Raw genomic sequence first — 25,414 nt, 5'->3', positions numbered from 1 at the left:
CAAGGAGGTAAAACACACGTAACGTTACGGACGCAATATCTAGTAACGTTTGCAGATATCCGGTGCGGATTACGGATTACGGGCTGTATGTGACGGCACCCTGATACGGGCATTATGCTGGATTCACACTGCATCCGATTTTCGTCGTACGTGACGCTCTGCAACCAATCAGAAAACAGAATTCCGATGAATTTTGCTTCGTATTATATATATAGATTGGTGCAAATTCGGCCGGGCCGAAAACGCTGTAAGTAATGGTAAAAATATATCAATTTCGAAATTTTTGATCATTCTCGGCATAAACTCCACAAACACGTATTATAAATACCAATCTTTTTGTTTATTATATTTGTTCATTCGAAACAATGTTTTGTATTAACTTTTGTTTTTTGTAACAACAAATTTAAAAACAATAAAAATGTTGTAATATTCAAATAGGAGGAAATCCTACATATTGTCATTGAAGTTTTTCATTATCGATTCAATCGCTGACGGATATTTAAAATGGAAATATAAAATGAAAAGAGAATTTCATGAAATAAGGGGAGCAAAGAAAAAAAGTATTAATCAATATATCGGAATTTAAAGGATATCAACAATTAAACATTTAAGTATATTTTGCTATTTACATGTGTAAATTTGTCATGTATTTTAAGTAACATGCTTACTGCATATTGTTAATCTTAGGAATGAAAACTGTCATTATGGTCTTGACGCAGTTTAAAACAGTGTGCACGACGTTCTATAAATGCGGCCATTCTAGTGGACGGTATCGTAGCACCAGTTGATATCTAATTAAAAAAAATGAACAATGTCATATTAAATTTCAACGCAACGTCGAAGAATTGACATCATAAAATGATAAATTATTATTTTAGAGAACGATCAGTATGAATCTTATATTACTTTTAACCATGGCGAACCAAGACAGGTCTCTGCGTTCATTCGATCCTCACCACGCAGGCATAACATTCTCCCGAGGAGTTCCTTTGCATCGCTGGATATAATCTTGAAATATTCGTCAGGAAAACAGAAATCGCATTTAAGAATGTTGGCGGTGGTTTCTTCGACGGAGTCGTCCAAAAAAGGCGACAATCCACTAAGGTATTCAAAAGATGAGGCACGGACAGTGCAATATAAAAAGAAATCATAATAAAATCAACTAAATAAGCAATTTTAGGAGAATACCTTAGCAAAACGTAAATAAAAACTCCGACGGCCCACATATCCGTGTAAGTGCCGGTCGGTCTACCTAGCACCGACTCCGGTGCTGCAAATTCCAAATCGGCAGGGGGCGGCACAATCTCGTCGATGGGAGCTCTGACCGCTTCCCCTAGATCTATTACCTTCACCTGGTCCGTCTCATGATCAATCAGAACGTTCTCCGGTTTTATATCCAGATGCGCCCGGCTGCGACAGTGTAACCAATGCAACGCGGATAACAGTTGACAAGTGTATCGTGTCGCCATTGCCTCGGTGTATTCCGTTTTCTCACTCAAATGTGCGAACAACGTCGGACCTCTGACTCTGCAGAGAGGAAAGCATCGTTTAATACTATGATGGCTCTGTTATCGAGATGTTTTTGTGAATATTTACAGTTCCAAGACGATGGTGTCGACTCCAGATCGAGGCGCGTTCTCGAACAATGCGAACGCCCTGACAATGTTAGCGTGATGAGTGGAAGCCAGCACGTCGTATTCCGCGCGTGTCAGTGATCTCGATTGCTTGTGTCGTGGAATTTGCTTGAGTGCCACCTCTTGACCGGTGCCCTTGTCCCTGGCACGACGAACTATGCCGAATCTACCGTTACCCAGTTCGTCCAGCTCCAAATACCTACCGATGAACTGCTTGGCTTCCCATTCCGCACCACCACCTATGTCTGATCGCGACAGAGTCACTACGATCGATGGTGAGGTCGTCCTCCCATCGTCATCCACCACTCGAAAACTATATGAAGCATCCGTTGACACATCCAGTAAAACGGGTGGCTCATTAACTTGCTTCACGACGCACCATTGATCTCTTGCCTGTCCCAATCGATCTCCACCTTTGAACATGCTAAAACGCGTGCGGAGGTGCTGCTCTTTCCGCCTGTGAAGCACAATAAGGATTTAAAGATACATCTAAGATACTATCATGATACTTGTTATACATATATTGGGATATTTCATCAGACATACCTACGATGTAGAGAGAAATTCCAGCGGAGGAAGAACCCGTTTCACCTATTAAGTGACAGTGATACATTCCGCAGTCTGAAGTTCGGCAACCATTGATTTGTAGATATACAAAGCCCGCGCTTCGTTGGAACTGATATCGATCGTTCTCTCTTATATATTGATTCTCGCCCTCCTTCCTCCAGGCGACAGTCGCATTATCCGCGTTGTGTGTCTCAATAGACAGTCTAACGACTTCACCGACGGTCGCGCGAATCGACGTCGGACTATTCAGAATAACTGGCCTTTTGTCCTCGGGATGCGTTATTGTTGTCGTCGTTGACTCCTGGAGATCGGCACTGTGGCATCTTGCGAGATCAATCTTCCGTGGTCGAAATGACCACGATCGGCTGATTGCCGAGTTCGGAATAAGACTCGCCGGGATCCATAGCTCGTCTTTGGTATTCACAGGGGACACCACTAAGCCCGGACCGTCCAAATGGGAGACAACAAGCTCGTCTCCGGCATGTAACTTTCCCCAATCCGCAGCCAATCTTACACGTGCACCTGGAACGACCTAAGGAAGTTCCTTTGTTATAAGAGTCTTCTCGAACTTTCTTCATGTTGTTAAGCGAATCATTCATGCAACTTGCGTCGCTATGCCCCGTTTTGTATTCAACCTCTGAATGGGACAGAAGGTTTGACCCAGGAAGGGCTTCCAGTATCGTAATGTAACGATGGTAGTGGTAATATAATGACAGTAGCGATCCCGGTAGAGAAGAAAATAACAGCGTAGTAGTAGCATTTTGATAGAATCAGTAGTATAGAGTAGCAGCGGTAAGTTGTTATAGATAGCAGTAACGTTGGCGACGGTGATGGAAAAAAATCAGCAGTATAATACATAGTATAGCGCGCGCGCGTGCGCGCGTGTATGCGTACGTGTGTGTGTGTGTTATGGTGAGTAAGAAGACGTTAGAAGAGACAATGGAGTTTACAGAATCAAAAGTCATTCGTTACAAGAAATTTTGGAATTTCTTTCCATCTTTCTAGCGATTATCCCTCGTAGGTATGTACATGTAGCATTTGCTTTACGTCTGTGTGAGGTTTCATTACACAAGTTAAGAGAATACGTAATAGCGTATGGCGTTCGTGGATCATTCGATAGTCGATAGAGTTCTTTAACGATACAAGTATATAACAATCGTTGCGCCAACAGAAGATAATGCAATAGATAGCGGTAGATAGCGACAGGCATCAAGAAGAAGAGGAAGAGCCCCTTTGCTGCAATCATCAAGAATTCCAATTGATACGAATGATAACGTGTGTGTATTTATCAGTTAAAATTATTAAGAACATCACATTAATCAGGATTGGCTCACCGGGATGGAATTGTTGCGAATCGGCGAGCGTGTGCGTAGAGTATTCTTAAATCCCTCCAGGAAGTTTAGTCTACCCTTTGTTGGGCTGGGGGTACGTGGTTGCACGCATTCCAATCCCCCGGTCTGTGAGCGTTGTAACGGTTGCTGATTCATCCTGTAGTCTCGGTTCGTCGATTCGGAGACTATCAGCGTCGGAGGAACCGATACGATTGTTCGTATCACAGATTCAGATGTGGTGGTAGTGGTGGTGGTGGTGATGATGGTGGCACGGCTGTATGCCAGCAAATCATAAATGAAATTCAAGACACAGTACTACGTGTCGAGACTCGCGTTCACCTCGATACGCTCGCTACTAACCGTTTACACGAATAAAAATAAAAAAATGGTCATCTTTTAGGACATCTCATCAAATGATTGGAATCTCGAAACGATCGATAAAAACGAGTCTCAATATGAGCCAGGATATACGGAGGATATATACCGACGTTGACAGCAATTTGGATCTTTCGGACGTGTCGAAGAATAAACGAGTGTGTATTCTCAACGCATGGCGGTAAGGTGGGTAGGTGGGTGGGTGGGTGGTTGGTTGTAATCATGGTAGATACACTTGGACTTGTTTCTCGCAGTACTGTGTTCTTGATAAAATTATAAGAAAAGAAGCTGGTTAATCGGATTGGGCGTGTAGATAACAGATGAGGATAAAGGATGCATATCACAATCACTCGATCTTAATCATCACAATTTACAATTTATTCTAGACAAAATTCTTACGATTCGCGGGTCAATTATAGCTTTGTTTTCGGACTGTTCTTCAGTATCGCGCATTAATATATACACAGTATACTGTTACGCCACAATCTGTCCATAGACTCGTACTCGTGCGCGTGCGCGCGCGCGCGCATGTATGATTTTGTAAATGTTATTAAAATTATTATAAATATATATATATATATTGCATATCTTCATATATTATTACGTTATTAATACATCGCACTCGTAGCACGTTTCTCTCACGTATATCGTCGTCATATCGTTATAAGTCGCATGTGTGTAGAGATGTAACGCACGTAAACAACAAAATACGCCCCCATTGTTGTGCATATACACGTACATAATATATGCATACAATACATGCACGCATATGCAAGCGCATTGGAACGGATTAATACACGTTTATAAGCTCCTGGGATCAGATAGTCGAGTCTAGAAGAGTAGTATACGTTATAATTAAAAAACCAGGGTGACTAGATTTTGATCCATGAAATGATAAAAAGAGCATTAACTCTTGCATGAAAATCTAAAACACTAAAGTGTATGCTTCCGTATATATCTGATAGACAGCGATAGTTGCAAGTCTACAATCATTTCAAGATGTCATCGAATATGAAAAGATATATAGCTGATTATGTATTTGTATGTTCCAAAACTATCGCATCGTTTTTTTAATGATGGAGTTTTACAAAAATTTGGAAGCAATGTTACCTTAACGATAATTTTCAAAAAATATCCAGTCACGAGTGTGTAAATATATAATATTAGAAAGTTACTTTTGTCGCTCCTCTCACAGTCGCCTTTTACTAAAGAGAGATTGCTTCCAAATCCGTCCAGCAAAGTCATTAAAAAATAATGCAGCACTTTTTTTTAAACACCCTGCATACTCTTCTGTACCAACTGTAAGTGTACTTCATTCTTTATTAAGCCGATAGAAATTACGTTTTCAAGTGTAAGTACTGTGTTGTATGTAGATACTCTTTAAGCTCCTGCGCGTAAATATAGTTAGTTTTTAATTAATTATGCATCATTATCGTTTCCTTTGTATTACGAAAGCAAGATATAAAGATAATCGAGAAAAGGAATGGTGAAAAAAATTACTGGATACGAATACGTGCAAATATCTTATAATATATGGCATCAATAACAATGTAGGCGCCAAGATATATTGAAATGGATGGAAAGTAGTTTGTTAACAAAGGTGTAAATGGAGGGCGCAGAGGAAAGCAGGCGATGGAGGGGTGAAATGGAAAGCGCAGAGGAGAGCAGGCCATGGTATCTTTAGGATACGATTAACGATTATCTAGTTCTTATACGGCAATTGCATCTTTTTTTTATATAAAATATACAAAAATATGTCGGAACGAATATTCACAGATCGGATATTGAGAGATAGAGAGAGAGAGAGAGAGAGAGAGAGAGACAATGTGTAATATAATTCAATGTGTTAGAGACGCTTACAGTGGATCTTTGGTAAGTTCCTTCTGGTAGGCAATCGGTGATTGTATCGCCTTCAGGAAATCGCGCTGAGTTTGCAGGATGGCAGTGATGGTATCTACCCACTCCTGCCTGCGCGGTCCACTACTTTCTTCAGCTACGCTACAAGAGAATCCTAACCCAGGGTTTCGGGGATCCGTCGATCGGATGATAAACTTGTCTGCATCGTCGTTCGAATCTTCCAGACTCATGTTGTTTACCTACGTAAGTAAATATATATAGGATACATCGATATTAAAACTTGTTTAGAAACAAGAATGGTCAAAGGATAGAAATGACAAGTAATTAATACGTCACCTTACCTGAATATGTGCTTTATATATGTAGACAGGATTGGTGAATTGCGTTTTCTTGCCGACAGTTTCGCTAAAGATGATATTTTGCTCAAAAAGAAAGACTTGCCATTCTTTTCCTCTCATCGTTACGTTTGATATTTCCGACACTAGAAGCGGGCCGTGTAACAAGAGTTTTCCCTGCGCTGTTATTTTACCCTAAAGCAAATTAAACACAATGCATTTTCAAGAATGATTTTACCGCGTAAAAAAAAAACCGAAAGCCGAGTGGAAAAAGAGCAATACTCACGTCGAAACCTTGTAATCTCCCAACGTCCATCATATCGTTTGCAGCTTTAGGAATAACTCGCATGACATGAGCCGCCGCTCTGAGGCCTTCGATTTCCGATAACCTTTGAGTTCGTTCAGTGAGGCGCAGTGCCTCTCGTAGAAGAAGTTGATATTTTGTAATCCTTTGTACAGGCTTGATCAGCAAGTCGCAGAGCTGCAAACGATGCCCAAGTTTTTGCCTAAGTTCCTGTAACATACACGTCCCTTTGATTAAATGTTTCCATTTTGTGCATAGCAGCTCTTATCGATTTAACTGATTACCTCGAAATAAGTATCTATATATTCGGACACAATGTATTCCGAAACGGGCTTGTTCTGACAATAAACCACGTACATGTGCAACTTTCGTTCGTAACGTTTAAAGAGAGGTCCGAGCTCTTCAGGACGTTCCAAACAACGTTCCAAAGCTTTGAGGAAAAAGCTGTAAAAAAAAGCCATAGAAGAAATATCGATGTGAACGTTTCGATAGATTCAGGCGATCATCGCTAAAGGAGGTTTCAACGGTTGATCCGACTCACTCTCTATGCCACTCGTAGATAGCTTCTACGTTACCGAAAACCATTTTATCTTTCCCAGCGCGTAGATCTTCTGGTAATGGAATCTCACACTCGGGATTTCGCATTAGTGCCATGTAACCTTCGACTATCTGCTTCAAGTCATTGACGTAATCTCTCTCGGTGTCTACCAGCTCGCGAATAACAAACTGTCGCTTTGCGATCGCGCTACTCTCCGGATCCGACTCGTCGGAAGTGATTGCGTTAATAGTCGCGTTACAATATTCTTCCTCGTTGCTTAACGTTAGGGATTTCCCGTTAGGGGTTCGCATAAGACTATGCCTCTCCTGATTTTCTGTATGTTGCTCCTGTTAATGATACTTGGCATAGTACTTGGGGCAATGCCACCGCCGACAGATCTGTGCATGTGACATGAACGGACTCTACTTACCATTCTCTCCTTGACGATTTGTTCGATTTCCGAAAGATCGGCCGTTGTGGCACCGCCATCGAGAATCTTTGTACGTTCCGACAGACTGGCAGACTATATTAAATGAAGCAATTACACACAGGGAAGATGTATATGAGATGATATTGGACGCGATCGAATCTTACTCTCGAAAGAGTATGGTAAGACGCGAATACTCACTCGTTTCCCGGGCAATTCACTCGGTATCGTAGATCCCGATGGACCATTTGCAGTTGCTACAAGTATCGGTTCGGTTATAGGCTTCATCGGAGGTGGAAGTTCTAGATCGTCGTCGGCATCCTCGCCACCGTTCTGTTCCTGCAAACTCGTCACCACCGTGTCGTCGCTCTCCGTAACGTCCACGTCCACATCCACATCTACCTCAACCTCCTGCTGTTCCTCGCCCTCGCCCCCCTCCTCCTCCCCCTCCTCCTCCTCCTCCTCCTCTTCCTCCTCCTCCTCCTCCTCCCCCTCGTCCTTACAGATTTCCTCACCTTCGTGCACCTCAGCCTCCGCTTCGAACGCAGTCTTGCTAGGCCGCCGATTATGTTCGACGCCGCTCGGTAATTTAAAGCGTTTGTCCGAGCCGCTTTTCTTTAAAGACGGCCCAATCAAAGGAGGCGATGACGTCGGCGCGGCTGTATTGGTTTTCTCGACTTTACCTTGGCTAAGTTTGCGTAAAGAAGGTGGGAGCCACTTCCGTCTATAAACAGAAACGTCCGGCCATGGTACGTGATTATCGTTGCACGTATGACATTTTGAGATAAGCGTGAGGCGTTTAGACGCGACGGAGTTTCTATACGAAATATAGAGCTCACCCGCTGAAACCTCGCCTTTTGTTGCCAGGTGAATTTGTACTAGTTACCGACCCGCTACCGTCGCTTCCAGCGTTTTCTGTTGATTAAACAAAAGAACAATTATTACTTACTTTACGAGTACGCATTCCTAAAATTGCGCTCCAGCTTATCAACCATCGGTTATCGGAATAGATAAGAGGTGTGCGAGCGTGTGCGATCGCGCCGATTTGCGGTTCACCGACTGCTTCCTGCAGTTCTCCAATCCTGTTATACTTGATACGCGTCGCGCGATAATACACGTATTATTGCCAACTAGTCGAGTTACTCGGTACTGGGAAGAAATTCACTTACCCGCATCCTCCATCGGCGACAGCACCGTGGATGACAGGGCTGTCAACGAGGATGTTTGCTGCGTCATCGACGGGATGCCGGCTACGCAGCAAGTCGGTGGCAACGTGTTGGCGGAAGTCGAAGACGTGACGGCAGTTTGTTGCTGCTGCTGTGTTTGGACGATTGCTTGATTGATCTGCTGCTGATGGTACGGATGATGATGCGACTGCTGCTGTTGTGGCTGGTGATGATGATGATGATGATGATGATGATGATGCTGCTGATGCGATTGTTGCTGTTGCGTGGACGCTTTTCTGGACGGCGAAGTTTTGCAGGAGGCGGTTGGCGGTTGTTTCAGGGCGCTGGTGGGTACTAGACCTTCCGCGGCTGGCTCGATCTGTCCGGGCGTGAGCGGCAGACGCACCAGGGTCCATTCGCCGGCGTTGCTGGGCATGCTGCTCGCGCCGGTGGTGCTGGTGTTTGCGTTACCATTCTCCAGCACCTCAACCTGCTGCCCCTTTGTCACGCTGAGCTCCTTGGAGCCGGGCGCGGCCATATGATCAGCGACCACCCACGTCATCTCGACGACTCCGGTCTGAAATCCGGAATCATGCTGATCACGCATCGAGGATTCTCAATTCCTCTATTCCGCGATACATTGCGATACATTGCGCGCGCGTTAAATATCGTCATCGGGGCTCTCAGAAAGGAAGGGGCAGGGAGAGGGCGAATAAAGATACAGAAATGGGATAATTAGGGAATATTAGGGTCTGTGTGCGCGCGTGCGTGAAAGCGATGATGATAGCGCCTAGCGGCCGCGACGGGGGCGGGCAAGGCTGTAGGATATAAACCGAAGGCACAGGGAAGCAAAGCAAAGAGGAAGAGTCCGAAGAGAAGAGTCTGCCCTCTTGCTTACGCAAGCGTAGACGGGTCGATACGATCGTCCTCTCCGACCGAGGGCTCTCCCGTTCGCGAAAGACCGATTGTCTTTGAATTTGCGGATCGACGGAGCGAGATTCCAGAGATCCGATTACTCACGCCCGAGTGATTCTGATTGTCGGATCAGAGTCGTGCGCTCTCTCTCTCTCTCTCTCTCTCTCTCTCTCTCTCTCTCTCCCCCCTCTCTCTTCCTCTTTCGACGGGCATAATTATTTGCCCGACGTTTTCGTAACATTTCGCGATCCGAAATAGAATTTTTCACGTGCCAAGTTTTCTCGCGACGCGTAAACGAGATGAAGAAGAGGGAAGAATAATAAAAATATAGAATAAAAGAACACGAGAAAAAAATTACGTTATCGCCACGACGATGCTCTTAAAGAGTCATGTAGTGCTCGTTGGACGAAATCTGCCCTTTCGCGAGTTTCCAGATCTTCTGGATGGAACGTCGATCGATTCTTTCGTAATCCCAAAAAGAGGAGTACGCGGAGTTTATTGAAGTTCCACCGTAACTCTCTCGAAGAGACGAGGGCAAGTGAGGGAAGAAAAATTAAGGAAAATTAAAAAAAGGAGAGATAAAAGCTCGCGGACATTGCGGCATTGTGGCGCCAAGTACCTGGGCCAGGGATGGTTGACGGCGCAAAAGTCGAGCCTGGAAGGAGCTCGGGGTATCAATGGTGTGCTGCCTGGAGAGGGTGACGTGCGGCGGTGCCGCGGAGCCCTGGCGAAACCACGGCAGGGAGATCTTCCTGCGCGCCTTCTGGGCGATTGTCGCCGGTTTCCCGGCCGGTGACGTCATGATAAGGAAGACTTGACCTTACGATCGGCGCGGCATGCGGTTACGGTCGCTTCAGAGGCACGAGGACGACCGTGGCGCGCAGGAGGGCAGAAACGATGTCGTGGATAGCGCGTTGTCGTTCACGGAGCACATTCTCGAGCGCACGGCGATCCGCGCTGCGTCCCCCATCGTCCGTTTTCCTATCTTCTTCTTTTTCTTTTTCTTTTTTTCCCCCCTTTCTTCCCTTCCTCCAGCAAGAAGGTCAGGGTTTTACCGATTCGCCCAGCGTCTCGCAATCACCGGTAGATCCCTAAACGGATCCATCCGACCCGGGAGTCGCGCCCGTACTGATCAGACTGATCTGCGTCCCATCCCGTCCCGTCCCGTCCCGTCCCGACCCGACCCGACCCGACCCTGCCCGACCCGTACCGACTGTGCGGAGTGACAAGATTACAACCAACCCCACCCAACCCTGCACAACTATACTAACTACCGCGGCCTTCCTACTATTCAGTATTCCGCACTATTCCCCGCTATTCCTAGTGTTGCGGTCGTGTCGCCATCCCTATATTCCCTATCGCAGGGGGAAGGGCCAACTCTGATTCGGAAGCGATCTCGTTCTGAGAATGAGAGCAATGAGAGTGAGCGCGCGCTCGAGAGAGTGAGAGAGTGAGAGAGAGAGAGAGAGAGAGAGAGAGAGAAAGATCCAATTTTTATGAGCTCCGAAGAAAACGAAGAAAAATATTTACAATCTGCATCTTGAAGACAAACGTATCAAAAATACAAAGGGCGGGTAAAAATGATCAGGAGACTAGTCTTCGCGCAAAATGTTCTCTATGCTCTCTGTCATTCATTGATTATTTCGATCGATCTGCATTAGCTTTAAGGGGTTACACCATTTTGGAGGTTTCAGAAAAATCGAATTTTTTTACCTTAAATAATAGTTTATAGTCTTAAAAATAAGGTTCTCTAATAGTTAAAATTAAAAATTCACATTTTTAAATCAAGTTTCGAGCCAGTTTAGTGAAACGTGTCTGTAGCGTCGAGTAGTTCGGACTAATTCGGAGTACCTGAACTCATAAGGTAGAAAAAAGGGTCATCCAAAACGAGTAGAAAAGAAGAAGATGAGGCAAACATCGATATAGAAGGATAGTTATATGACCCGGAGACATTGCAGACTAAAGGTAAATTTGATATTTTCGACCAAACACACGAAATATCGGAAAGCAATTTTAAACGCGTTTTTTTCGAAACTACATTTTCAAAGTTGGCGTTGCGCGGATCTCTGAAACTGTTTATCCGATTTACTTGAAATTTACACAGAATCTTCTTTTTTGGATAATCTAAAGAAGCATGTACGGATTTTGCGATATATTATAAAAATTTTTTTATTTAACATTTTTCGACGAAATTTTTAGGCAATAATGAGACCTTTTTTTTTTCAAATGTTCGCCATTTTCGTAAAAATCAATCTTTCGAAATATCAGTACGTACTTCTTTTAATAGGGGAGAGTGGTCTAAATCGGATCGTGTTCCAAATAGGACCTTTTTAATTTAAATGAATACGATTAAGCAAATTTGCGTATTATTTATAATGTAAAGTCCTTATAAGACACCGAACATGTGATAGCAGTTTGACAGTTCTCTGTCATAACATTCATAAAATAGACGCAAATATGTATTTTCAGCCATCGTGCGAAAATTTTTTTAAAAAAGAAAATCCTTGTAAATCATTATTTAAAAGGTGTTAAAAATGTGAAAAGTAATTGATTTAAGATAATTATAGAGTGTAGAATTAAAAAATATCAAGAATTTTGTGATCACTTTTGCGATTTATTGTAAAATTTGTTCCAAAGTTCGAAAGAACCCGTGTTCAAATCGGACAGTACAGTAGATAACTTATAGGCCTGGTTGTAGTACTGGTGATCGGCTGACTAGATCTGGTCCAAGGAATTAAATCAGTAAAATATCATGAGTCATCAGACTCAGATTAGTTGAGTTTTATTGATTTCAATTCTAATAATATAAACTGTCAGTAATTTTTTTTTCCGAAAAAACTTTTATCTTTGACTGTCAAATTGATCGTTTTTACTCAATAATAAGAAAAATACATTAAAATATTTTGAAATTCTATCAAAAAATCCATAAAAATATAGGAGTTTTCGATTTGAATCAGGGGATGGTCCGGTTTGGAACTATTGGTTCCAAATCGGACCGAAAAAAGCGTTTTTACATTTTCCGTTATAGTTCAACACAGGTGAGAGATACGTCAAAATGGTCTGAAGCAAAAAAAAAGGGAATTAAGTGATCTTTCCAATGGCACCTTCGGTTTTACGACTTCCGTTATCGGACTTTATTTATGGCTTATAGAGAGTAAAAACTGCAAATAGGTTCGATTTAGATCACTCTCCCCTATATATTATATAGAAAATAAAAATTTTTGGTTTTTTGTTCCAGATCCAACCGAGAGTCAGATCCCCGCAACGCCGATTTAACAGTCGCAGCAAAACGACATTCAATACAGCAGCTCTGATGTCGCCATTGAAAAAGAAATGAAAAATATATAATAATTTTATAGCTGAAGGCTTGTTCTATAAAAACCTTAAAACAAAATTTTCATTACTTTCGTTTTCCTTTCGTTTTCCTAAATTCATTACTTTCGTTTTCCTAAAAATAATTCCCAAAATTACCTACGATTTTTAGGCGGTCAAGGTGGTGTAACCCCTTAAATAATATTTTACATGCCTGATATTCAAAAGCGTCATAATACGTTATTTTCGTGATATTCAAAAGGACTTTTTTTTGAAAATCTAAAAATATGGCAAATTCTTCATGTAGATCTTACATAAGTAAATGCAGTTTTGTTATACGTGACATTATGAAATCACAAAGTATAGACGTGTTTATAAAAACCTTGAAGAAACTTATAACTTATATTTTTCTGTTGTTCAAGTTGGAAATCTGATTTGGGATTCTCATGTGTGTGTATATATGTATGCTGTATATGTATTAAAAGCAGATATTTTTATTGCAAATGACATGAAAAACAATTAAAAACCACCTTATTTTTGTTGTATTAACAAAAAAAATTTTTATTTATTAACTAATGTAATTAGAAATTTTATACTTTGCACGTCTTTGAGGCACAGTCCAAACTATTTTTATATATTAGTAGATACGACAATTAAAGATAAAGGAAAAATTTAATTATGGCTCGTTTGCAAAATGCGCCCATGATGCTGGCTTACTTGGATAATTTGTAAAACGTTGACAATTGTTTTCGCTTTAGTCAACATTTTTGATATTTTTTTATTAGAAATTAAAATTTTGTTTATAACTCGAGTATACTTTTTATTTTCATGCCATTTTCAAATGCACAATCATAAGTAAAAAGCGAGTTGAAGCGAGTTGAGTCAATAACATTGCTAGTGTCATAGAAACGCCATCAGCGAAAAGCGGCGAATTCGACTCGACTGAAACAAATATGACTCGAGATTGGAGCAATGAAGTAATCACTATTTTGGACATTTAAAATACCTTTTAGCTTCATCTGTTGTAACGCGCGAAGCAGTTTTATATTTTCTAAATAAAAAATAATACATCACTACACTCACATGATATATACTGGAATTTATATATGAAAAAATACTGGGGTGATGCAAGTCCTGTTGAATTGTCACGTAAAAAAGTCGCGTAAAAAATGACAGAAAAATTACTTTTATTAAAAAAAAAAAATAATAAAAAAATGAAGCTTTACCTTGTCAGAATCTGTAGTGTTAGTCGAGCCGAAGGAAGCCAAGGAATTTCTGTCGAGATTCTCCACACTCTCGTCCAAGGACGCACACTCCTCGAGATCTCTGCTGGAGCGTTGACTGGAGCTCTTTTTAGCGGGGCTCTTGGGCATATTCTTGCCTAAAAAGGTCTCCTGTATCACCTCGCGTAACCGCATCACCCACAGCTGCTTCGCATCCATCGAATTGGCACGCAACACCACGCGGGTGTCGCTGGTTGGTGCTCGTCCTGTCCATACCGCGAATTTGCATTCGTCGCCTTCGATATGTTCGGTCACGCCCAATTCGGAGGTCAACAGGCGATTTTTATAAACGTACTTCACCTAGACGGACCATTTTCATACTGTGATATATGTATATGTACACGTATAAAAGAAACTTTTTTTACTAGACGAAAAAGAAAAAGTTGCGTGCCAACCTTTCCTGCAGAATCTTTCACTTCCTTTGTAAAAAGAAGATACAATTCGAAAAGAAATATATGACGATCTCTTCCTTTCCTGATCAACTGTTTTGGGTCCCATACTGTGAACGAGTCTTGCAATACAACGTCACCGAGCGCATCTATACTAACGTCGCAACCTTCCAGTAGACTTAAGTGTAAGGCATCGTTAGCTTTTTTAGGCACATTTAACATTACTTCTAATCCCTCTTTTATTTCGCCCTGTCCTTCCTGGCAACAAGCCTGAAGAAAGGAACAAGAGAATGAAGTACCCTACAAGTTTGAGATGCATATACACAATATACACAGATGCGAATACCTGCAAGTCCTTGAGTAACAGCTGATACTTGGTAATTCTCTGTACAGGTTTGATTAGATATGCAGCGATAGGATGTTCCACTCTATGCTTTCTCTGCAATTCCTCAAACCATGTTCCGCTGTGCGTTATTAATAGTTGATTGCTCTCGGGTTTATTCTTACAGTAAGTAACGTACATGTCAAATTTAGGTGCCTGGAATACGAGATACGAATATATGTATGTACATGTACGTATGTATGTTGTCCTCCTAATTAAATATGTATCGATGTAAAATAAACTCACCCACACTACGAAACAATGTCCCACATCCTCTGGCATGGTCTCATACTTTTCTAGCTCGCGTAAAAAGACATTGCTGTGAAACTGATGTATCTCCTCTATATTGCTAAAAATGATCGATTCCCGACTTTGTAAACCCATCGGAACGTTTCCCTTTCCACATCGCGTCTCGTCCAGGAAGCAACGGATACAAGTTTCCAAATCTTTCACGTACGTACGTTCAGTTTGCAACAGTTCAGCCATAATAAATTCTTTCCTTCGTGCAGATCTTCTCTTCTCCTCGTTCAATTCTTTCAAATCTTTACCTTTGATCTTCTCTTCCAGCAATGGATCCGAATTCCGATCGATAGAGAGATCTCTATGCACCTCGTCAGATTGAATACCTAGATCGCCTTCGATTTGTGTCTTGTAGCTATCCATTCGCGTACTAAAGTCCTTGTATCGTTGATCGACTTCGGCAACGGCTTGTTTGATCGCCGCAGCATGAGCATGACCCCTCTCGACTAAATTGTCAGCGAGTTGAATCAACAATTTCACTCTCTCTCTCGTTTCCTTCGCTGCACCCTTAAACTCGATATGCTCTTGCAACAATTGTTCGTTTTCGATGCGATTCTTACCGACGTTGGTATGCGTCGCTAAATATAATTCCCCGGTTTCTTTTATCCACTCGAGAGCCTGTTTTGCACTACGTTCAAACAGAACATACTGGTGACATTGATCTAAGCGTTTCTTCCGTTGCGTCCAATATTCGAGCACTTTGTTTTCCTTACTGACTAACTCCTCCAAAATATTTTTCACTTTGTTTGCCGAACCGGCGCTATTAGCGTGATAGCTGTAAAATTGTAAACTACGATTGATATATTTTAAGAACGTTTCTCCGGTTCGCCGTACCAACGTGCACGCCTTTAAAAAAGCTTCCTTTTGCTCCTGGTGTCTCGTGATATTCGCCGGTATTCCGGCGGCTTTTTCTCCGTCGACACACCAATCATCATCCACGTTATATTGTAGCTCTAAACTATCGAGAACCGAACGTACCGAGTCTACCGTTTTGTAAAAGTTTAAACTGGCAGTAATTAATTTATGTCGTTCTTCCGCACAGGTCACTAGTTGCTGCCACCGTTTGGTAACATCCTCCGCGACCTCCCTGATACTTTTAGGATCGTAATGATTCCCGTTTATCAACGAATCTGCTTTATGCTTCACTTGCACGGCAGACGCATGAGTATTCGTTATCGCAAGTTGGAAATGATAGTGTTCCTTTCCTAATTGATCGGCATCTTCGAAATCGTCTGGTATCCTCAGCGAAGCCAGTAATATCGACTCGCCGTTTCGTATCCACTTAATCACATGAGAAGCGTCCGTCTGCAGTTGCAGTAATTGAGAAGCTTGCTCTAGCCGTACTCTTCGCATTTCTGCGAGGTCCTCTGCATCCAACTCTCTCTCGTTCAAAAACTCGAGAAGCACCTGCACCCGCGCCGCCGCACTATGCTGACCGTCCGCCATAATACACAATCCTGCTTCCTCTAAAACTTGCGCTAATTCTTGCCCACGGTGCAGAATTTGGAAAGCGGTATTTTGCATATGGGCGACTCCATCGTTGTGCACGCGTAGCAACTGTTCTGGAGAACCTTCTCGCGGTGGGCCTTGCAGCTCCTGCGCCCACATCTCCAGCTGACCGCTAGTCTCTAGTGCGTCGCGCTCGAACACGCGTAATCGTAGGCACAGTTCCAGTCTCAGCTTTTTCGTCGCCCACAAGTCTTCTAATTCTTGTCTCAAGCTTGCCAATCTGTCCAAGGCTGACTCCACCGCTGATATCGAACCGGTTGTGTCGGGCGCGTCGGTTGCCTCGCGTAGTTCTTGCAGCAGAGCTTCGCCCTGAGCTATTGTTGAAGCACACGCCTCAAGACAGGATGATCTGTGCTGCGCGCATTGTTCCAACAATCTTTCCGCTGTCTCCAGATTTTCCGCAACCTCATCCTGTTGCAATTCCTGACGTAACTCATCTACCCAACCGGTCAGCTATAAAACAAAACTACATTCAAGATGGCATACATGCATATACGATTTATACATATATATCTGCACATTTTACAGATTACTACTTGTACTTGTAAACAATTTTACAAGGGGAGCACCAGGATGTGTTGTTTCCGATTTGGCCGAATTAAATACGTATGCACGTACGCACGCAAACGTTTAGCCATCTTTAGTGACTAATTCGTGTTAAAATTATAGAATGCGCCTCTCAAATATTCGCGAGAAAAACGCATTTAAAGATTTACGTGCTGTTTTTGAGAGAAGCGGTGCGGTGTAATGAGTAAAGCGTAGGGACTACAATGCTGCGCATTTCAGGTTCCAATTTTACTTTTGCAAATTTTTCTTCCATCTGCATTGCAACGTATTATTGTGTCTTTGTGTATTTTTTTATAATTGACCTGAAAAATGAATGTTTACAGTTTAAAATTTATGTAATTTTAAGTTGTGTTATGCAATTTACATTATTACATTGAATTTATTTGCTATACAATAAACACATTTCAAATTATCTTTCGTCACGATTTTTATTCTTGCCACAACGAATTTCGACTACGCAGACAATTCTTTCTTACAATTAGTAAAAGTATCTCTAGTATTGTTTGATTTTATACCGAGCACGCTAAAACTTGTGTTTTCTTTGTGAGATTTTGAAACGATTTTGAGATCATTATTCGTGCTAAGCGAGGGCTAGTGTTTGGAGCGTGCAGTACAATGTGCAAATAGAAAAATATAAGAGTACCAACGTGAAACAAAATATTTCAAGCCCGTAATCTACGAACTTGCAGAAAGATGATGAATTAAAAAACAACTTGACAAACGCTCTCGTTTATTGCAAGAGTTCGCTCGAAGTTTTGCTTGAAAATGATAACTTTAAAAATAAATAATGTTTCTATGTAATAAAAATAAAAGTCTTATCACAATTGCAAATATATAATAAAAAAAAGATTTTTCTTATTGCTTTTCTCTTTCCTTTCTTTTCCATTTATTATGAAATGTTTTATTATGAAATAAAAATTGCATAACACGTATTAAAAGTACATAAATTTTAAATGTTAATTTTTCAGGTCAAATATTAAAAAATACAAAAATACATAATACGCTGCAATGCAGATGAAAAAAAATTTGTAAAAGTAAGATTCAAATAGGCAGTACGCCGAGATACGCAGCATTGTAATCCGACACCTTAGTTTGATATTTCATGTGTCGGCAAGACTTTTCAAGCCTGTTAATTGATCAAGGCTGCACTTTCGAACGTTTAAAAATTTTATCAAACGTTCCTAAAATTATAGTACACTACTACGAAACAAAATTACAAAATATATAATAACAGCTTTTTAAACTAATTCTGGTAAATATAAAAATATTACATTTATTATTATCATAATTACTATATCATTGTATTTACTTTTACAATTATTTTCAAATTTTAATCGTAATCAAAATGTTATTGTAACCTATACTGTTTGACAACATAATCCAACCGCTAAACAGCACATGTAGCTTTTTAAATTTTTTGATAAACGCCTACATATTTGTTTTAAATATTTGGCATTTTTTCTAGCAAACTAGAAATACACTATTCATTATAAACAGCATTAGTGAATTTTACATTTATTATAATATCAACTATATAAAGGTTATAGTAACTATTGGACTGACAAGGAAAAAAGAAATATTTTTTTTTAATAAGTGTCTCTCAGCTCAAAAGCTTCCATTTCATGCCAAAAGAATACCCCAAAATTTTTATCAAAAAATATTAAGATTTAGAGGTCGCTAGTGAATGATTCTTAAATCAAAGTTTCGATTTTGAAGTTTCGGGTGAACAGACTACAATTTAAGGAGAGTAACGACCTATTTGAACGCTTGGAACCTTGCTAAAATCGATCTCGAACTCGAAATTTGATCATTTTTTCACATTAATTGAGCTGTATTTCTTAAGCCGTATATCGTAGGATTAAATGAATTATTGCATCGTGTTCAGCGACCAAAAAACATACAGTACCACATTTAAGATCCAGATTATTTTTGCATCAAATCAAACATGTATTAAGGAAAATCGAAACTTTGATTTAAGAATCGTTCACTAGCGACTTCTAAATCTTTATATTTTCAAATATTTTTTGATAAAAATTTAGGGATTTTACATCTTTTGGCATGAAATGGAAGCCTTTTGAGCCGAGGCTGTGATTTAAAAAAAACTTTTTTTTCTTGTCAGCCGAGTAACTATGTTATAATTTGTATTGCTTTAATATATGTATTTAGCATTGATTTCTACTTAACGACAATTTTGTGTGTGTGTGTGTATGTATGTGTATGTGTGTGTATGTGTGTAATTCAATCAAAAAACGGAGATAACACATCCTATTTCCCTTGTTAGATATAATCAATCCGTATAAAAATACCTCCTTTTCATGAGTATAAAATACTACTGCCAGATCTAATCTGCGACGCCGTTGCTCGACCCTTGCTGCGAAGCTACTAACGTGGGCCTCCAATTCTTGTGCCACTGCATATATTTCATCAGGTGCACATTCCCCTGTGTGAGCAAGTTCTTCAGCAGCAGTTAAAAGCTTAGTCGCATTTGTGTAAGTATTCTGCAAACGAAAAAAATGTTAAGTATGTTCATGGAAACCTAAGAATTATATATAAAATCATAAGTTATATATTATAAAGTACATATACTAAACAGTCACCTGAGCAACATTTTCAAAATGTTCGTGGCTTTTTTGATAGACGCGTGCTTTCTGCAGATTACGACCTACGCCTGTATTTTTTCTAATAAAGACTTCGCCATGGTTAGTCAGCCAGTCAAGAACTTGTTTTACATCTTCTTGAAATAATCTGAAAATCACGATTGTATGCGTTACTATCGATGTAACGATAAGCTTATTTTATTATTTTCATACTTTAATGCAAGCCGTTGATGCAACTTGACTTTGCGAGCGTGCCAGCGCGCTTCTAATGCTCTGTGATGACCCAGAATCTGATGAATGACAGCTAATACGTGAGATGCACCTTCGCTGTAATCAGCCGCTGGATTACCACTTGTGCCAGTATGACTCTCAATACTGTGTCCATCTTGACTCTAATTCAGATGTCAAAAATATCAACTATAATACAATCGCTCTCGAAGATTAATATGTATATTAATTAATTGAACAATGCTGCATGCATCCTGATCAGTATCATTAGATATTATTCAATGCTTTTACATAATTACATATTATTATAGCATAAGCAAGCATATTTCTCTATATTAAACCTTCTTAAGGTAATAGTATTTGCAGAATGATTTTACGAAACAATTCCTTCTTCTTATCTCATGCAAAGAGCAATTTGAATAGAAGAATGATGAAAAGCATTTGTTATCTCACTCAATAATAAGCATTTTTTTCGGAAACAATATATATATATATACATACATATATATCTCCGAAATTCGAGGATAATACCTACTCTATTACAGCGTAAAACTTTATGAAAAATTAAATAATAAAAGCGCAAGCCATTTTTTAAGTAGTTTTTTTAAATATAAGCGTTTAAAGTTGGACTAATCATAAACGTTGGTTAAAAAGTAATCTGTCTGTGTGATAGTGCGTACAGCGGCAATATTTGATTTAGTATCTAATACTATTGCACACACGTCATATGGACAGATGATTTTTTAACTAACGCTTATGGTTAATGAACGTTTATATTTAAAAAACTATTTCATGAAAAAAAAAATGGTTTACACTTTTATTACTTAATTTTTCACAGTTTCACGCTGCAATAATATACCCTCAAATTTCGGGACACCCTATATATGTATATATGTATACAGGGTGATTCGTATAAAGTAACAGATTTAATTAGCGAAATTTGAATATATATGAAAAAGTAGTTTGTATCAATGTGTTCAATACAAAGGAAAAACAATTATTATATAGGTGAAAACGTAGGCGACATTTCAAGATCAGCTTCATTTTTTAAAATGGAATTAAATGAATTTTTTTACACAATACAATTCCTTTAATTCTAATTATTTTGCATAAAATATTAACGTAGAGATATCAAAAAACTAATAGTGTTTACGCGCGCGAGATATATACTTTATTCTGGCACATATTAACATAAAATGTTAAATAACTCGTAAATTATTAATTTTTTAATAATCGTATTTTAATACTTTCATGAACAGAATAATGAGACGAATCAGTTCGTGTAAAGAAAAATATGCTGTAAAAAAATGTATGGGCAAACTGAATAATTTTTTAAATAAGCAACTATATGTTTTCTTTATACCAATTGATTCATCTTATTATCCTGTTCATAAAAGTATTAAGGTACGATTATAAAAAAATTAATAGTTTACGAGTTATTTAACATTTTATGTCAATTTGTGCCAGAATAAAGTATAGCATATCTCGTAAACTATTGGTTTTTTGATATTTCTACCTTAATACTTTTATATGCAGAATAATTAGAGGAATCATATTGTGCAAAAAAATTCATATAATTCCATTTAAAAAATGAAGTTGACCTTGAAATGTCACTATACGAGGTCCCTCTTTGTACTGAATACACATTGGTATAAACTACTTTTTCATATATATCCGCTAATAATAATTAAAACGATCACTTTATACGAATCATCTTGTATACAGTGTTAACGTAACCACCCTTAATCTTCATATGATAAGATCGAATTAAAAATATGTTCAGACAAAGATTGTATGGTTGGAAGGAGGACAAAACGGGATTAAAATTAATTTTTGAAAAAAAAAATAAAATAAAATAAAAAAAAATTAAGATTGTATGAAAATCATTCCTATTTTTTAAACTCGAATTGATTTTGTTTAAATGAAATAATTCTTTCAATTTTAATTAGGTACTCTACATATAAAAGCATTAAGGCAGAATTATCAAAAAATTAATTAGTTTACCAAATACATTTTATACTTTATTCTGGTATACTATATTATATGACATAAAATGTAAAATATCTTGGAAACTAAATTTTTAATAAATGTACCTTGATACTTTCACGCATAGAATAATAAGATAAATTAATTGCGGTAAAGAAAATATGATGTTTGCCAAAGAAAATATGTAGTTTCATATTGCGAAAAAATTGAATAATATTTTTTAAAAGCAACTTGTTCTTATACTAATTGATTCATTTCATTATTCTATGCATAAAAGTATAAAGGTTCAATTATATATATATATATATATATAAGAATAAATAGTTTACGAGAGAGATATTTTATATTTCATGTCAAAATGTGACCCAGTAAAATACAAAATATCTCATAAACTATTGATTTTTTGATAAATGCATTTTTATAAGCAAAATAATTAGAGGGATCATCTTATATAAAAAAAAAATATATAATTCCATTTTTAAAAATGACAATAACCTTCATATGATCTCGAACAATTGATTAAAAAAAAAATTAATTTTATTATTACTTATCCCCCTCCAGAGATCATAGAACTCTTCATCTAAAAATGAATGTTTGGAATTTTTTAAATGATCATGAAAACATGTTAAGTGCACATATCGTGTAAGATTAAAGGTCAACAAGTAAGTAAGTACTGTATGCCTTGCATCAAAGATATTGAAGGAAGTAGTTTTAAGAAATTTTCCTTTTTTTGACATTTATAGCTAAAAAAAAATTAGAAAAAATATACAAAATTTTTATAGACATGAATTTTTTAGAATTTTCCCAACTTTCTGACAAAAACGTTAATTTTAATGAAACAAATTTAATACTAAGGAAAAAAAACAATTTTTTAGTTTTAGTTTTCTATCTGTGTGCAGGGATGCACTACATCTCTGTGTTAAATGTGTGGGGTGGAGGGGCATGTCGCTAAGGAGTGTTATGCTTCCCCGTATTGCCCCTTCTCTGCAACGGGAGGGAAGGCGCCCAGGAGACCACCGCTCGGCATCAGCGAGTTACTACCCCCTTCTTGCCCAATCTCTCACTGGGAGAAAGAAGTAGGGGGTCACCGAGGAGGAGGAGGCGGCCTCCATGGATCGTGCCCCGATGGGTCCACCCAGAGTGAGGAAGAGGAAGAGGTCGGGATTCCAGCCTGGCCCCGCCTCTTCGAAATCGCACAGGAGTGGCGGGAGACCTTGTGAGGGAGCCCCTGGGACGCAATCTAGCACAAGCGGGAGGAGGAGGGACTCTGCATCGTCCTCCTGACAGATACGGTCCCGCCAGGAAGGAGACGAGGAGTAGTTAAATCCCCCTAATTCCTAGTGGAACACACTCGGGCCCTCCAATTCCGCCCTCTCAAAACATCGCGAGGAGACGAAGAGAGGGAGGCTGGTGTCCCCTCTCCTCGCCTGAAGAGTAGTGCAGTCTAATTTGGGTTGTGCGGGTCTATTATCGAACTTCTCAGGGTACGAGTCAACCGTGAGCTGACGGGCCGAGGTGTTCTTACAAATTATGCTGCACGCAGTTCCCAGGGGTACTCCACATGGCTTGATGATGGACATTCAGGTTTTAGTGGATGCGAGCCCCACATACTCCGCGGCATTTCACTTCTACCCATTACCCTCTAAAAAAAAAGGTGCAACACATCCCAATAAAAACGTAAATAAAAAGTTGCCGAATGAAGAATGCTATCTGTGATATGTTTAATTATTAACGTTAAAATATTTGTACACAGAGAGAAGGTTAAAGCAACTATTGTCCGTATTCAGACCTTATATTTAAGGCTTCCTTAAATTTACCCTCAGATGCTCCACGAATTATTTTATTGGCTATAGAGCATCTAAAGATGAACTTAGAGAAGTAGGCAAGTATAGAGCTGGTTTCACCAATTCCAATTAACCTAATCGGCTGATTAAGTGTTAATCGTGATTAGTCAATTCTGCTGAACAGCAAATGCGATTGGTCAGTTCCAATGTAAGAATCGGTCTTTTGTCGGATCGTCGGAGATTGTACCTCTTATTTTCATTTTTACGTAAAAATAAATTTTTAGTGCAAAAATGAAAATAAGAGGAATAATCTTCAATGGCCTTGATCTTGACAAATGTTATCCAGGACATGATCCTGAATAACATTCAAAAGGTTTTAGCCGTCGGTCGGACAACTTGCGTAATGCTAATGCTAATGCCGATTGTACTGTAACTTTCGAGCCTTACAACTCGAAAAATACTTAATGAAAAAATATTTTATTATAGTGTTTTGTTCTCGAGGTAAGCTACAAGAAAATGTAATGAAAAATAGGGGGTTCCGTTCAAAAAAATCGACGTGACCTGGACCTGGCCTTGACGACGCCACCCAAGGTCAAATCAATGGTACCTTCTTATGTATCCCTCCGAACCATACAACTTTTGTTTGAAACATTTTTCCGTATCTACCATAGTTTTCGAGAAATCTTAATGTATTATTTAAAATGGGAAATTATATACCTTAAAATTATATACCCTGTATATAATTTTAAGAAATGTTTCAGATTTTTAAAAGAGAGTACAATTTCTCTTTCTTAGGCGGATTCCTGACACGTGAAACGTGCTAAATTTTTATTTGACCTGCAAAGATATGCGCCTGTAAAGATGTATGTGCCAAAAAAAATACGACTCTCTTTTAATCACCATTATGTTTGCTGAGCGTGACACAGTAACGCAGTGATTGCAGTTAAAGGAAATCATATCGAATAAATATTTGGTAGGACAAAATATTTGTGTTATAATCAAATTTGCCCCCGTCCACTCACTTTATTTAACTAAACCAGACAATTGAAGTGTTAGTTGTGAGAGTCGCATTTTTTTTTTGGCGCATACTGTAAGGGGTGGTGGTCACATTAGATAAAACATCCTATATACAAATTAAGCTTTGTGTTCTTAAAAAATTAAATATACAAGAACACAATCACGAGGAAGGTTTTAAAAAAGGAGAAATAACGATTGTTCCCTTAAACACAAATTAACGTACATGTTTTCTGGCGACATAGTCAATTCCTTGTGGTTGATTACAGACTTGCACAAGATGATCCAGTTGGTAAAGAAGCTTCTTACTGGTACTATGCACCTAAATAAGAATTTTATCCAAACCCACTTAAGAAACATTCATATATACAGGGTGTATCTAAAATAACGTACACTAATCATACAGTGCTATTCCTAATAAAAAACTGAGTCGAAAAGTCCTTTACCATTTTGCAATTTTCGCAATAGTTAACAAGATATTAATTACAAAAAATCGCTGAATATTGGTTTTCAATAATTTTTTACTCAAATACTATCAACTTTACAGAAAAACTGCTAGAGATAAAAATTGTTTATTTTCTTCTTATAAAGTTATGAGAATTTTTTCAGAATTT

The 25,414-nt window shown here is 39.0% G+C and overlaps 1 protein-coding gene across 1 annotated transcript in view; it reads right to left on the bottom strand.

Moving 5' to 3' along the window:
- Nucleotides 1–612: 612 nt before the first annotated feature.
- trio (trio Rho guanine nucleotide exchange factor) overlaps nt 613–25,414 on the bottom strand; it is a 29,597-nt gene continuing 4,795 nt past the window's right edge. Inside the window, 25 exon segments of the mRNA XM_018459177.1 lie at nt 613–791; nt 907–1,099; nt 1,189–1,527; nt 1,597–2,017; nt 2,020–2,091; nt 2,181–2,733; nt 3,536–3,806; nt 5,768–6,003; nt 6,106–6,294; nt 6,386–6,613; nt 6,688–6,847; nt 6,945–7,288; nt 7,372–7,464; nt 7,570–7,801; nt 7,841–8,092; nt 8,208–8,283; nt 8,538–9,111; nt 13,988–14,344; nt 14,440–14,703; nt 14,780–14,971; nt 15,062–17,077; nt 19,498–19,689; nt 19,789–19,936; nt 20,002–20,180; nt 25,027–25,122. Coding sequence (XP_018314679.1) covers nt 684–791; nt 907–1,099; nt 1,189–1,527; nt 1,597–2,017; nt 2,020–2,091; nt 2,181–2,733; nt 3,536–3,806; nt 5,768–6,003; nt 6,106–6,294; nt 6,386–6,613; nt 6,688–6,847; nt 6,945–7,288; nt 7,372–7,464; nt 7,570–7,801; nt 7,841–8,092; nt 8,208–8,283; nt 8,538–9,111; nt 13,988–14,344; nt 14,440–14,703; nt 14,780–14,971; nt 15,062–17,077; nt 19,498–19,689; nt 19,789–19,936; nt 20,002–20,180; nt 25,027–25,122 — 7,785 coding nt within the window. The 3' untranslated portion in view covers nt 613–683.

The sequence above is a fragment of the Mycetomoellerius zeteki genome, unplaced genomic scaffold (genome assembly GCF_001594055.1).
Source record: "Mycetomoellerius zeteki isolate Tzet28-1 unplaced genomic scaffold, Tzet1.0 scaffold8, whole genome shotgun sequence".
Taxonomy (NCBI): Eukaryota; Metazoa; Arthropoda; class Insecta; order Hymenoptera; family Formicidae; genus Mycetomoellerius; species Mycetomoellerius zeteki.
This window is presented reverse-complemented; position numbering and strand designations above follow the sequence as displayed.